The sequence below is a fragment of the Globicephala melas genome, chromosome 17 (genome assembly GCF_963455315.2).
Source record: "Globicephala melas chromosome 17, mGloMel1.2, whole genome shotgun sequence".
NCBI classification, from domain to species: domain Eukaryota; kingdom Metazoa; phylum Chordata; class Mammalia; order Artiodactyla; family Delphinidae; genus Globicephala; species Globicephala melas.
Window position 1 is genome coordinate 41,485,142 of NC_083330.1, and position 13,174 is coordinate 41,498,315.

At 36.8% G+C, this 13,174-nt stretch overlaps 1 protein-coding gene across 8 annotated transcripts in view; it reads left to right on the forward strand.

Annotated features, from left to right (window-relative positions):
- MTDH (metadherin) overlaps window positions 1–13,174 on the forward strand; it is a 53,577-nt gene that overhangs the window by 13,727 nt on the left and 26,676 nt on the right. For all 8 annotated transcript variants that reach the window (XM_030862954.2, XM_030862956.2, XM_030862959.2 and 5 more), the window contains exon 3: window positions 12,686–12,770. In XM_030862954.2, the coding sequence (XP_030718814.1) occupies window positions 12,686–12,770 (85 nt within the window). The remainder of the gene's footprint in view (window positions 1–12,685; window positions 12,771–13,174) is intronic.

A 13,174-nucleotide genomic window follows, 5' to 3' on the forward strand; every position in this document is an offset into this window, starting at 1 on the left:
ATAAAGAGAGTGACATATAAAATGTTACATGTACACCCCCATTTAAGGAAAGCTAAAAATCTGAATTTATCATAGCGATGGATGGGTGGTGGAGGTTTAAGTAAGTTGGTTTTGTTTGTTTGTTTGTTAAGGAGGGATGTATCACCAAGTATTTTAAACATTGCTGTGACATTATTAAGTTTTCATTTTGCCAGGAACAATTTATTCATGACTTGAACATCTTTTATATGAGTAAGGTTCCAGATATGTAACATACCTCTTATTGGAAAACAAAATTGTGATACCTTTGTTAATAGTACACTTTTGGCATGGAAACCTTGGCAAAATTGTTCTATGGTATTAAGTGTTAATGTAGATTTCTATTGTGACAGCGACATAGTCATCTACTTATTAGATACAATCTGAATTTGTTTAACAAAGGAAAATATTCTGTACTCAGGTCATTATTAAAAGGTTTGGATGTACACTCTTAAGTTTTCAAATAAGACAATCTATTATACCATGTTAATGGTACATTCCTGGGGTTTTATTCATTTTCCAGTTGCCAGTGTTAGAACCATCCCGTTTTTATTTGACTTAATTTAGTTTGTAAGTAGGCAAAATGTACAAGACTCTGTTAACAGTGGTACCTCCTGCTGTGGGCGAGAGACTTTTTATTTAATTCTTTTTGGTACATTAAAAGTTGCAACCTCCCCCCCCCCTTTTTTTTAACCCTTGCATGCATAGCTCCTTTTCAGGGAAAACGAACAAAAAACCACAGGTAGGTAAGTGGTTTCTAGGAACCAAGGTGCCACAACTCCAGCCCTGTAGAGTAGTGGTGTGAAGTGGTTGGTACAGTTTCTTAATGCTCATAATTTCAAAATACCACTGAAGAACTGGTGAGATCAATTCTGCCCTGTAACCCGGTGAAATTGGTCTAGGGCCAAGACAGCTGCAGGTAGGATGGCTTAAAATGAAGGATGGTTGTGGGAAAGAATTAAATATATGTCTGACTTTGCCTTTGGCAGAAAAATAAATAGTAAATTACTTTTATTAACAAATAAGCATACAATTTAGGGATTGTGAATTTACACTGTGAATAGTTTATATGCTTAATGTAGATGTATACTTCTCCCATCTAGTGTTTCCTTGTTCCTGGGCTTTCTCTCTACTAGTGAGCATTTTATACTTAACTCCTGCTTCCACTCCCTGAATTATCCTGAAAAATCTGTAGTTGGAATAATTAATCAACTACCATTCATCTCTGATTGATTAATTATATATAGATTGTATGTATCAGGATGTAAAACCATAGTTTAAAGTTTTAAATCATTCTGAAATCTCTTATGCTAGGAAGTAATTATAATGGTTGACATTTGTTAAGTATCTAAAACATGGCAGGCACTGTGCAAGGTAAGGTCTGTGTATATATCGTACATATTTACTTCGTACATAATTATTTAATTATAAGTAAATATATTTACTTATAGTAGGGACAACTTATTGAGCACTTACTGGGTGTACTTTTAAGACTTTATAGAATATTTATACATGTTACTTTAATTATCCTTGCAAGAATGCTGAGGAGTTGGTATCATATCTTACAAATAAGAAATGTGAGGCTTAAGTTACCTAAGCTTTTAAAAGTACAGTGAGTTCTAACCTAGACTAACCTGATTCCAAACCTGACTCCAAAGTCTGTGCTTTTTTACTGCTCTGTATTATTTTTGGTCCTTTCAAAAACTCTTCCAGGCAAATAGCATTAGTCCCATTTACAGATAAGGGCTCTGAAGCATAGAGGGATTGTGTGATTTCTCTAAGTTCATACGTAGTTTCTGAACTGGGATTTGAACCCAGGTCATTCTGATGCCAAAGCCCATGCGCTGTTTAATCACTTGACAGAACCACCTCCTTTCAGTTGCGTTGCTTTTTTAGTGCAAGGCTTCTACCTTTGGTTTGTCGCCTATTTGATTTGACTTTTTGCATAATAATAAATGCTACCACTCACGCTTAATGTTTCTTTTCGCAATCCTACATCTTGAATTTATGCTTTTTAACTTGGTTCAGTCCAGGTGACTCTCATTTCAGTTAACTTTTTATGCTATTGTGCTGTATGCTTTTGTGTGTTTTAAATATGTGGTGGTTTTTTTTAAGACTTCTTACTGTCTTTTTTCGTAAATAAACATCTTACGTCTACTTATGCACCTAAATATATATTATCATGTATTTGTTTTCCTCTCAGAGCCACATTAGGCACTTTAAGAAATACGGTTTGCCCGTAAAGCAGTTGCACTCTATGCAGTGATTTTTTTTTTTTTTTTTTTTGGCGGTACGCAGGCCTCCCACTGTTGTGGCCTCTCCCGTTGCGGAGCACAGGCTCCGGACGCGCAGGCTCAGCAGCCATGGCTCATGGGCCCAGCCGCTCCGTGGCATGTGGGATCCTCCCGGACCGGGGCATGAACTCGTGTCCCCTGCATCGGCAGGCAGACTCTCAACCACTGTGCCACCAGGGAAGCCCATATGCAGTGATATTGAATACCTTGTCCTGTCACTTGAGTAAGCCTTATAGATAAAACTGTCTGAAAACCGTATATGACAAGAGCTATAGATATTGGGTCTGTAAAGCAAGTTAAGCTACCAGGTCCATTTGGATATGAAGGTTAATGCTTCATTGACGCTAGTGTCTAGTAGAGTATACATTGGATCATTAGCCAGGCTGAATGCATTGTGCTATTTGATGATGAAGAGAATAAGGAGAAATGTAAGATGTACTTACCCTCAGAGAGATTACAGTCTAGTTAATGAAAGGCAAGCATAAGATAAGACACCAGGTAACATGCGGCCTTGACTGCCAGGTATTCAGAGAAGTAAGATTATCCTATTTGGGTAGCCAGAAAAGATTGACTTAATTGGACTCTTGAGGATGGGGATGGTATTTCAGTGAGTAGTAGAAGTGGGGAGGCCAATTTTGGCAGGGGAGAGAAACAAATGAATACAGTCAGTCATTGTTCAGCTGAAATAAAACAACATATTCAGACTCAAGGGAAAGCCCTAGACAGGTTTGACTGGTCAGGATGGGGTGGGGTATGATAAAAACTTAGATATGCTCAGCTGGCAGCAACATTTGTGATTAACAAATCAGCATTGCATCTGTGATTGTAAAGGTCTGAATTAAGATAGAAGTGTAAAGATGATTAGTAAGAAAAATAGCAAAAGCAAAAACGTATAAAATTTGGTCACCATCAGGTTGTTTTAGACAAAGTCAGTGGTGTCCTACTGAAATATTCATTATAAATATTAACAAGTTCTTACATTTTCGTGATGCTACACAGAGTACAAAATGTTCTCACATCTCTTAATCCTAATGCACAGGGAGGAGGGTAGTATCATTTTTTTTATACAGCTCATTGAAAAGAGTTTAATGAATTGCCCAGGATCACATAGCTAGTAAGTAATGCTCTCTCAATTTCTTTGAGGTAGCAGTTCCCAAAGTATGGTCCGTGGACCCCTGTGAAGGCGTTCCAGGGACCTTTTTGTTGGGTCCCAGAAGACAAAACTGTTTTCAGAATAATTAAGACATTGTTTGTCTTTTCCACTGTGTTAATATTTGCATTAATGGTGCAAAAGCAGTAGTGAGTAAAACTACTGACGCCTTAGTACAAATAAAGGCAGTGACACCAAGCTACTTGTAGTTGAATTCTTTACTGCAATCCACTTACTTGGGGAAAAAAAAGGAAAAAAAAATAAAAAAGCTAATTCCACTTAAGAGTATCCTTGATGAATCTGAAAAAATGATCATTATTCATTTTATTAAATCTTGACTTCTGAATACATGCCGTTTAATTATTCTGTATGATGAAATAGGAACTATGCATAAAGTATGCTCTATACTGAAAAACAGTGGTTGCCTTGAGGAAAAACACCTGTGCAGTTGAGTTGCAAGCTGGACTAGCCACTTATTTCTTGTTACTCCATTTTTGCTTGAGAGAACAACTGATAGACCATGGTTATTTAGAGTTGGGTATTTGTAGACATTTTCTCAAAAATAATCAAGACAGTTCAAGGAAAACAACTGATAGTACTGTTGCAAATGATAAAATGATTTGTTGCCAAGTGAAAATTAGAAATTTGGAAAATTTGTGTCTACCACCATGAGCTTGACAACATCCCAGAACTTAATGAATTTCTGATGAGATCAGCAGTGATGTTAACAAATGTGTTGGGTTTTTTTAATATTGTATATAATGGATCGGGGTTTTTTGTTTCTTTGTTTGTTTTTATCTGTTTGGTTGCACCAGGTCTTAGTTGCAGCAGGCGGGCTCCTTAGTTGCAGCTCAAGGGCTCCTTAGTGGCAGCTCGCCGGCTCCTTAGTTGTGGCATGAGAAATCTTAGTTGGGGCATGCATGTGGGATCTAGTTCCCTGACCAGGGATCGAACCCAGGCCCCCTGCATTGGGAGCGCACAGTCTTAACCACTGGGAGACCACCAGGGAAGTCCCCAGAATGTTTTTTGTTTTGGGGGTTTTTTTAATAAATTTTATTTATTTATGTATATATGTATGCATTGGCCACGTTGGATCTTCCTTGTTGCGTGCGGGCTTTCTCTAGTTGTGGCAAGCAGGGGCTACTCTTCCTTGTGGTGCGCAGGCTTCTCATTGAGGTGGCTTCTTTTGTTGCGGAGCACACGCTCTAGGCGCGCAGGCTTCAGTAGTTGTGACGCGGCAGGCTCAGTAGTTGTGGCTCATGGGCTCTAGAGCGCAGGCTCAGTAGTTGTGGTGCACGGGCTTAGTTGCTCCCCGGCATGTGGGATCTTCCCGGACCAGGGCTCGAACCCGTGTCTCCTGCATTGGCAGGCAGATTCTTAACCACTGTGCCATCAGGGAAGCCCCCCAGAATGTTTTTTAACCTTTTGGAAGATGTATGTAACTCAGTGAATCAGTATTTTCCAAATGCTCAATGCTTACATGTTACAAAAGTAGACAAGTATAAAAGATTCATTTAAGGTGCAAGGTAGACCAATGGATTTTAATGTAGTAAAGTATAGAAAGCTCATTGATGTAGTTTCAGATTCCACATTTGCAACAATTTTTAAGAAACTACCACTTGACAAGTTTTAATGTAATATTTTTTCCTTCCTCTACCTAAAATCCTTCATGATTTCCCGTTGTTATTACTCGACAATCTTGAACATAATCCAATGGCACTGTGGCTCAAGTCTCTTTTCTTACCGCTTACCTTCTCTAAGCTCCAGACACTTTGGTTTTCTTTCTTTTCCTTTTTTTTTGAAATTTAGTTTATTTATTTTATTATTTTTGGCTGTGTTGGGTCTTTTCCTGCAGGTTTTCTCTAGTTGTGGCGTGCGGGCTTCTCATTGCGGTGGCTTCTCTTGCAGAGCACAGGCTCTAGGCATGCAGGCTTCAGTAGTTGTGGCACATGGGCTCAGTAGTTGTGGCACATGGGCTCAGTAGTTGTGGCTTGCAGGCTGAGTAGTTATGGTGCACAGGCTTAGTTGTTTCGCGGCATGTGGGATCTTAGTTCCCCGACCAGGGATCGAACCTGCATCCTCTGCATTGGAAGGCAGATTCTTAACCGCTGGACCGCCAGGGAAGTCCCCTCAATACCTTTTAAGAGTAGAAAAGAGTATCCTATGACCAAGAAGTTTGAGTGATTAGTATTTAGAAGACCAAAGACAAAATTATTCTGAGGCAGCATAGATTTTATACAGGCATAAACTCTAGCAGTTAGCAAAATAGAGAAAAACCTGCATGCTCAGGGAGCTTACATACATTTGTTTTATGTTCCATAATACATCTTAGAAACTGTAGTTTCAAACCAGGGATTGGCAAGCCATGATCAGGTTCTCTGCCTATTGTTGAAAGTTTTATTGGAACACAGACACACTTATTCATTTGTTTATTGTCTGTGGCTGCTTTTGCAATACAACAGCAAAGTTCAGAGGCCTTATAGTTTACAAAGCCTAAAATATTTACTATCTGGTCCCTTTTTTTGCTGAACCCCTGTTTTAAACTCCTGATACAGTCTTTTGGGTTCATTAAAATGTTTCATTATCTGGAGTGCTTTAATATCATCTGATTCTCTAGGTCTTGGACTCTTGACCTTCCAGGCTCCCTTGTGCCGCAGTCTATAGCTTTGTGATTTCTTGGGTTTCACCCAAGGAATTAGTTTTCAAGAACTTCTTTAAGGTAAACCAAGTGGTTTTTTAAATAAAAGTGGGAATATCTTACCAGAGAAGCCTCATTTCTGCCCATAGACTTTTCTGTCTAAACACCTAATGAATAGTGGAACTGAGACCAGGACTAGGACTTCTGCCTTAACGCATCATTTTTCCATGATACCTGCTTGTATAGTGGCAAGAGGGGATCAAAAGTGAAATATGGTGAATTTGTATTTTATAATGCTATGATTGAAGTGAGAATGGAAGTGGAATCTCCAAGTGGAATTAGTTTAGGCTATTGGAAATGTGAGAACCAAATCTGGGAAAGAGTTCAGGGCTAGATAAAAGAAGTTCTTAAGAAAGGTTTCTTGTAAATTTTTTAAGATTATGAGTTGATAACCATGCTGTTTATGCAGTGTTCCATAACTTATGAGCTCACACCAAACATATTTAAATAATTTAATGGCTTGGATGATGAATCAAGTATACAAATGTAATAGCTCAAAGATTTTATTTGGGGGGACAGTGAGAGTTGGGAAGACAGGGCTATATGTAATGCAGTCTAATTTTAGGTTCTTTCATTGATTAACAAAATATTAATGGAATACCTTCTATATGCAGGATATACTATTCTAAGCACAAGGAATATAATGGTTGATAAAACAGGATAAAATGATTGATAAAAGAGTCACTATTCTTATGAAGTTTAGTGGGGAAAACAACTAAAAACAAGCAAGTATAGTCTCTAAAGTCAGGTGGTGTTAAACGCTGTGAAAGAAAATAACTAACCAGGGTGAGGAGAAAGAGGTAAAGTGCTCATTGTGGGCACTTCCTTGCACCTGCATCTCTACTCCTTACTTCCATTCAAAAAAAATGTATCAGAGTAGTAGTGAGTGGAGAGATGCTGAGTCTAGTTTAAATCATACCTCCTCCCCAAAATGGGGGAAATCAGTTGCAAGCCTGTCTACTTTTTAAAAGGTTTGTAATACTTTTCATAATTAATCTCATCCTGATATTGTGTCACCAAGGTACTAAGATTAAGTAAACTGCTAGTTCAGACAGAGTAGAGAAATGGAATTCGTATGCCTCTTAGACCATTCATCCTTTGCCATTTAACCATGCCCAACTCATCTGTATGTTTGAGACAAGTGAGAAAAATAAATAGTGCCAAAATGTGGAGCAGTATAAAATTAGGGACTTGCCACATTTAGGCAGGAAGTGGATGAAATTGATCCTAAAGCAATGGTTTTCAGACTTTTTCAAGTGGCAATTGCTAAAACTTTTCAAAATAAATTTCACTGACAACTTTTAATTTTGTCAAGTACACTTTTATTTTTGTTTATTTTCTTGGCTGCACCTCCTGGCATGTGGGATCTTAGTTCCCTGACCAGAGATCGAACTCACACCCCCTGCAGTGGAAGCGCGGAGTCTTAACCACTGGACTGCCAGGGAAATCCCATCAAGTACATTTTTTTTTAATTTGTTAATTTTTTTTGCTGATGTTTTTAAAATTAATTTTTATTGGAGTATGGTTGCTTTACAATGTTGTGTTAGTTTCTGCTGTACAACGAAGTGAATCAGTTATACGTACATGTATATGTATATGTGTATGTGTACGTATACATGTACGCATCCATTCTTTTTTAGATTTTCTTCCCATTTAGGTCACCACAGATCACTGAGTAGGGTTCCCTGTGCTAAACAGTAGGTTCTCATTAGTTATCTATTTTATACAATAGTAGTGTGTATATGTGAATCCCAGTCTCCCAGTTTGTCCCACCCCCACCCCCCTTGGTAACTGTAAGTTTGTTCTCCACATCTGTGACTCTGCTTTACCAATAAGTTCATCTGTACCATTTTTCTAGATTCCACATATAAGTGATATTATACAAGTACATTTTTAAAACCACTGTCACCATTACAAAAAGAAAGGAATTTTGACACAATGGAAGAAGAACAAAAATCTCGGAAAAAAAATTTTGCTGTGAGTTAATGAAAAACCTATACACCAGCCACTAGTCAGCAGACCAGAGCACTCTAGTATCCATTTCTAACCTTTAGAAAATACTCAGCATTCCTCTTTTTCATGCTCTGTTTACTTTATCACTCCTGACATTACCAGCAGAGACTTGAGATGATTACAGAGCTGTAAGTATTAGAGAGGTCAGTTCCCCCAAATTTTAAGGACTAGTACTTTCCAGATTAGAGCATTAATAAATTGAATAAGGATTACATTCAGAACCTGGCAATTTACCTTGTGTGTAAATGGCTAATTGCAAAATAAAGTATCATTTAACTAAAAATTTGTACAGTATTCCTCTTCTGATAGTTTTGTTGCAATGCAAATATTAGATTATACTCCCTAAGTTAATCTTTTCAGCATTAATTGGGCACTGTTCTGCCTTTCTTTATACTTTGCAGTTCTTTAAAATAGCAGTATCTGTTAAGAGAGCAGTTAGCCATTTGAATAGATCTGCTTTTGTTGTCAAGGTATACCTTTTGCCACTCTAATACATGATAACACTTATTTGGGTACTGTCTAATATTACGGAGTGTTCGTTTATGTTAAGATTAAAAGATGAGCTTGATTATGGAAGTTATTTTTGTGTGTTTTCTTTGATAACCAGTTCATTTTTTTTTATATTTAAGTTCTGTGAATTTGAGAGCAAATTACTCATAGTCTTAGAACTACTTTAGCATGTGCTTTAAAGACTGTACTCTCCAAATTGGAATACATAAGAAGATCCATTGGGATGAAGGAAGAAAATATTAGGCTTTCTGTTTATACTATTTTTTATCAAAATATTAAGCTTTACTCATGTTTTATATATAGTCATTGGCATTCTTATTTAGGATGTTAAAAGGTATTAATTAATTAATTGGGGAGAGGAAGATGACAGAGATAAAGCAAATGGGGTGGAACTTGAGCTGGGTTAAGAAAAAATAATGCACATCATTTTAGGCATTGGACATCAGTAGAGGGAGGGAGGGGGTACACGGTAAAGGGTACAAGGAAAGTCACCCTAAGCACCCAGGCTACCGTACTTTATTTTGAGAGAAAATTCATGGTCAGTAACGTTTGGGCAAAGACAAGAATATTTAGAGATGACAGTCGTGTTGGAACCAAATGATTGTATATGTGAATAAAAGAATATACAGTTGAGATTAATTTGTGGAAGACCTGTATCATATGAGGAAGTTATTAGACTTTATAGATGGTAGAAAATGGTAGGGAGTTTTTAAATGGGAATGTAAATTAATTGGACTGGTATAGATATGTTGGGAGATGAGCAATGGGAGGGAAGCCCTTGAAGATAAGAATTTCTCCTAATGTCTCATTTACATGTCTGTTTCTCCTATTAGATTAGTATAGTACACTTTCCATAAGTAGAAAGTTTTATTTAGTTCTGTATACTGAGTTCCTAAAACAATGTCTGACACATAGTAGGTATTTAATAAATCTTGATTGTATGAAGACCATTCAGGAGAGGCTAGTTTAATAATCCACCCAGCTCCATAGTGAAGCCTGACAACAATGGGGGGAAGGACTATGGGTAACAGGAAGGCAGAACTTACGTTCTCAGTTTTCCTTCAACTGTTAGCTGTAATGGAGCTGATCAGAAGTAAGACATTCACCTCAGTAGGATGGCTGGGTCAATTAGTAGTGTGTATACATATTTACTTTATAGCTTTTTTTTTTTTTTTTTTTTTTTTTTTTTTTGCGGTACACAGGCCCCTCACTGTTGTGGACTCTCCCGTTGCGGAGCACAGGCTCCGGACGCGCAGGCTCAGCGGCCATGGCTCACGGGCCCAGCCGCTCCGCGGCATGTGGGATCTTCCCGGACTGGGGCACGAACCCACATCCCCTGCATCGGCAGGCAGACTCTCAACCACTAAACCACCAGGGAAGCCCACTTTAAAGCTTTTAATAGTATATTATGTTACGAAGTCTCATCTGAGTGAGAGGTTACTTTTAAAGTGAGGTTACTTTTAAAAGTAATAGTATAAAATCAAACAAGATGGAAGCCTAAATCAAGATAATTTCCCTTACTTTTCTGCAGATTTTAGTTTAATGACAAATCACAGTATATTTCAGTGTGAATGTAATTCCTGTCCTTTTTCCATAGCTTCCCTCTTTTAAAAAAAAAAAAGCTGATTTATGCATGTGGCTTTGTAGTCAGCAGTCTGCTTTCACATCTTATTTAATCCTTAAAAGAACCTTATGTGAAGTTAGTAGGAGTTTTTGTCCCATATGACAGTTGGGGAAAAGGATTTAGAGTGATTCAACCCTAAATCACATAGCTAATACATGATTGAATTTATATTTGGCATTATATGTAGAGAGTCAGAAAGGAAAGTATTTGTGAGGCAAGGCTCTGGAGTCAGAACTGGATTTTAGTCTTGGTTTCAACACTTAACCCTATGTCTTAGGCAAGTTATATAATCTCTTTATGGCCTCAGGTTTCCTTATCTGTAAGGCGGGGGGTACTTACTTTAGTTTCTATAGGTGTGACTGTCCAATATAGTAGCTGTTTGCCACGTGTGGCTATTTAGCATTCTTTTTCGTACTGTCTTATTAATAGTTTTAATATTGATTACATTTTGAAATGATAGTATTTTGGATGCGTTGGGTGAAATATAAAAATTAATGTTACATATTTTAACTTTTTAATATCTGCTAGAAAAATTTTAATTACATACGTGGCTTGGGTTATATTTCTGTTGGACAGTACTACTCTAGACCAGGGGTTGGCAAACTCTGACCCCCAAATTCAGCCAGATTCCTATTTTTAGAAATGCAGTTTTACTGGAACACAGTCACACCCATTTAATTATATATGGTATATGACTACTTTAATGTTACAGCAGCAGAATTATTTGGTTGCTACATATAGAACCATACGGCCTGCAAAGCCTAAAATATTTACTGTTTTATCCTTTATAGAAAAAGTTTGCTGGGAATTCCCTGGCGGTTCAGTAGTTAGGACTCTGCGCTTTCCCTGCCAAGGATGTGGGTTCAATCCCTGGTTGGGGAACTGAGATTCCCACAAGCCACATGGCCAAAAAAAAAGAAAGAAAAAGAAAAAGGTTGCTGACCCTTGCTCTAGATTGTAACTGATAGATGCTCAGTGTGTTACATCTTTACTTAAGAGTGGATATGAGATACAGAAAGTAGATTAGTGGTGGGTGCCAGTGGGGAAAAGGTAGTAGGGAGTGACTGCTAATGGGTCCCAGGTTTCTTTTTAGGGATGATGAAAATGTTCTGGAATTAGATACCAGTGATAGTTGTGCAACTTCGAAGATACTGAAAACCGCTGAACTACACTGAAAAAGATATCTCAATTTTTTTTAAGTGGATATGAGCCTGGTTTGGTAGAAGTAATAAACCAGTACCTTAAACATGATACATGTTAATGATAATGAGAACATGCAAAGAAACAGATGCATATCAACTATGGGGAACGTAAGAAAACATTTTAATAGTTTTTATGTATTCCCATGCCACTTGAGAATATTTGCAAGTAGTTTCTTGATAAGAAGCAATTAGCTATCATTTATTGCTTACTCAAACTGTCAGTTACTGCTTACCCTATTTCTTTTTAGTTGTAAACTTAACTTTAAGATAATGCACAATAATACATACATAGCCAGTCTCGGTAAATAGTCACAATAATACATACATAGCCAATCTCGGTAAATAGTTAAATGAGTGAATACGAAGTATAAATAAAATCTATATTTTTAAATATTAGTTCTCTTCTGGAAACACTTATCTAAATATAGAAATCATGGCTTCATGAAGTTTTTAGTAACCTTTTGAGAGGAGAAAATATTAGCAAAGGGAATTGGAAAGCCATTCCAAAAATGTCCATATCTTGTGTATGTGTAGGTGTTTTTTCTTTAATGAATTACTACACATCTACCATATACAAATCTTAGGTATTTTCACACTGCTTGGAAACTGACAAAATATTACCTATTTTGTACAGTTGACTCATTAATTTGTTATACGAAGAGTATGCCAACAATCTGCTTTACGAAATCAAGAAACCAATAATCAAGTACATCATTTTCCTTCTGACCACTAGCAATAGGTTTTCGTTTTATTGCTCTGAAAACATCATGTTATAGTACCTTATTTATGATGTAAGTTAGGATAGCATGATGTCTAAGGGCACAGACTTTGGAGCCAGATAGACCTATTTCCTAATTTATTAACTTAATGCAACCCAGACAGCCTATTTAATATTTAACATCTCTAAGTCTTTGTTTCCTAATCTCTAAAATGGGAATAATACCTTTCTAGTGAGCTTTTTTTAAGGAATAAAGAATTGAATGTAACGTACTTATATAGTAACCACTGAATAAATGGTAACCTCATACTATTATTGCCATTTAATATGTTAAGTTTTTTAATCAAACATTAAATTTTTTTGGTTGTCAGCATCATACATTTTATTATGTATTTTACTGACTCCTACCTTTTCAAAAACATAATGAAATATTAAGTAACATTCTATTTTACTTTCAGTCAAAGAAAAATAAGAAGAAATCAAAGTCAGATGCTAAAGCAGTGCAAAACAGTTCACGCCATGATGGAAAGGAAGTTGATGAAGGTACTTGAGCAAGTGAAAGGACTGTAGAAAAATTTTTAATCCTTTTTTACCAAGGTGCATTACATAAAAGCTGCATTTGTTTCGCTTAATCTTTTATCTGGCTCTTCTTTTTAATAACTATAGATTTTAATGTACACATCTGTGACATTGTTAGGAGACACATTTTTCCCCTAAATTATTTAAGTATCTAACAATGCTTTCCTTGAAGGGAACTGCCTTGAAATTTAAGGTCTAGCCCAATATCTTGAGCAATTTAAAAGCCGTTCATTTTGTCTTTGTTTCCTAGAAACGTGGTTTGGTTTTTTTCCCATTGTTCTTAAATATACCATCCCTAGAAGGCTGAGTGCGAAATTCTTAAGTAAGCCATTTATTGTCCTCACCTAATAAACCCATTTATTAGTACG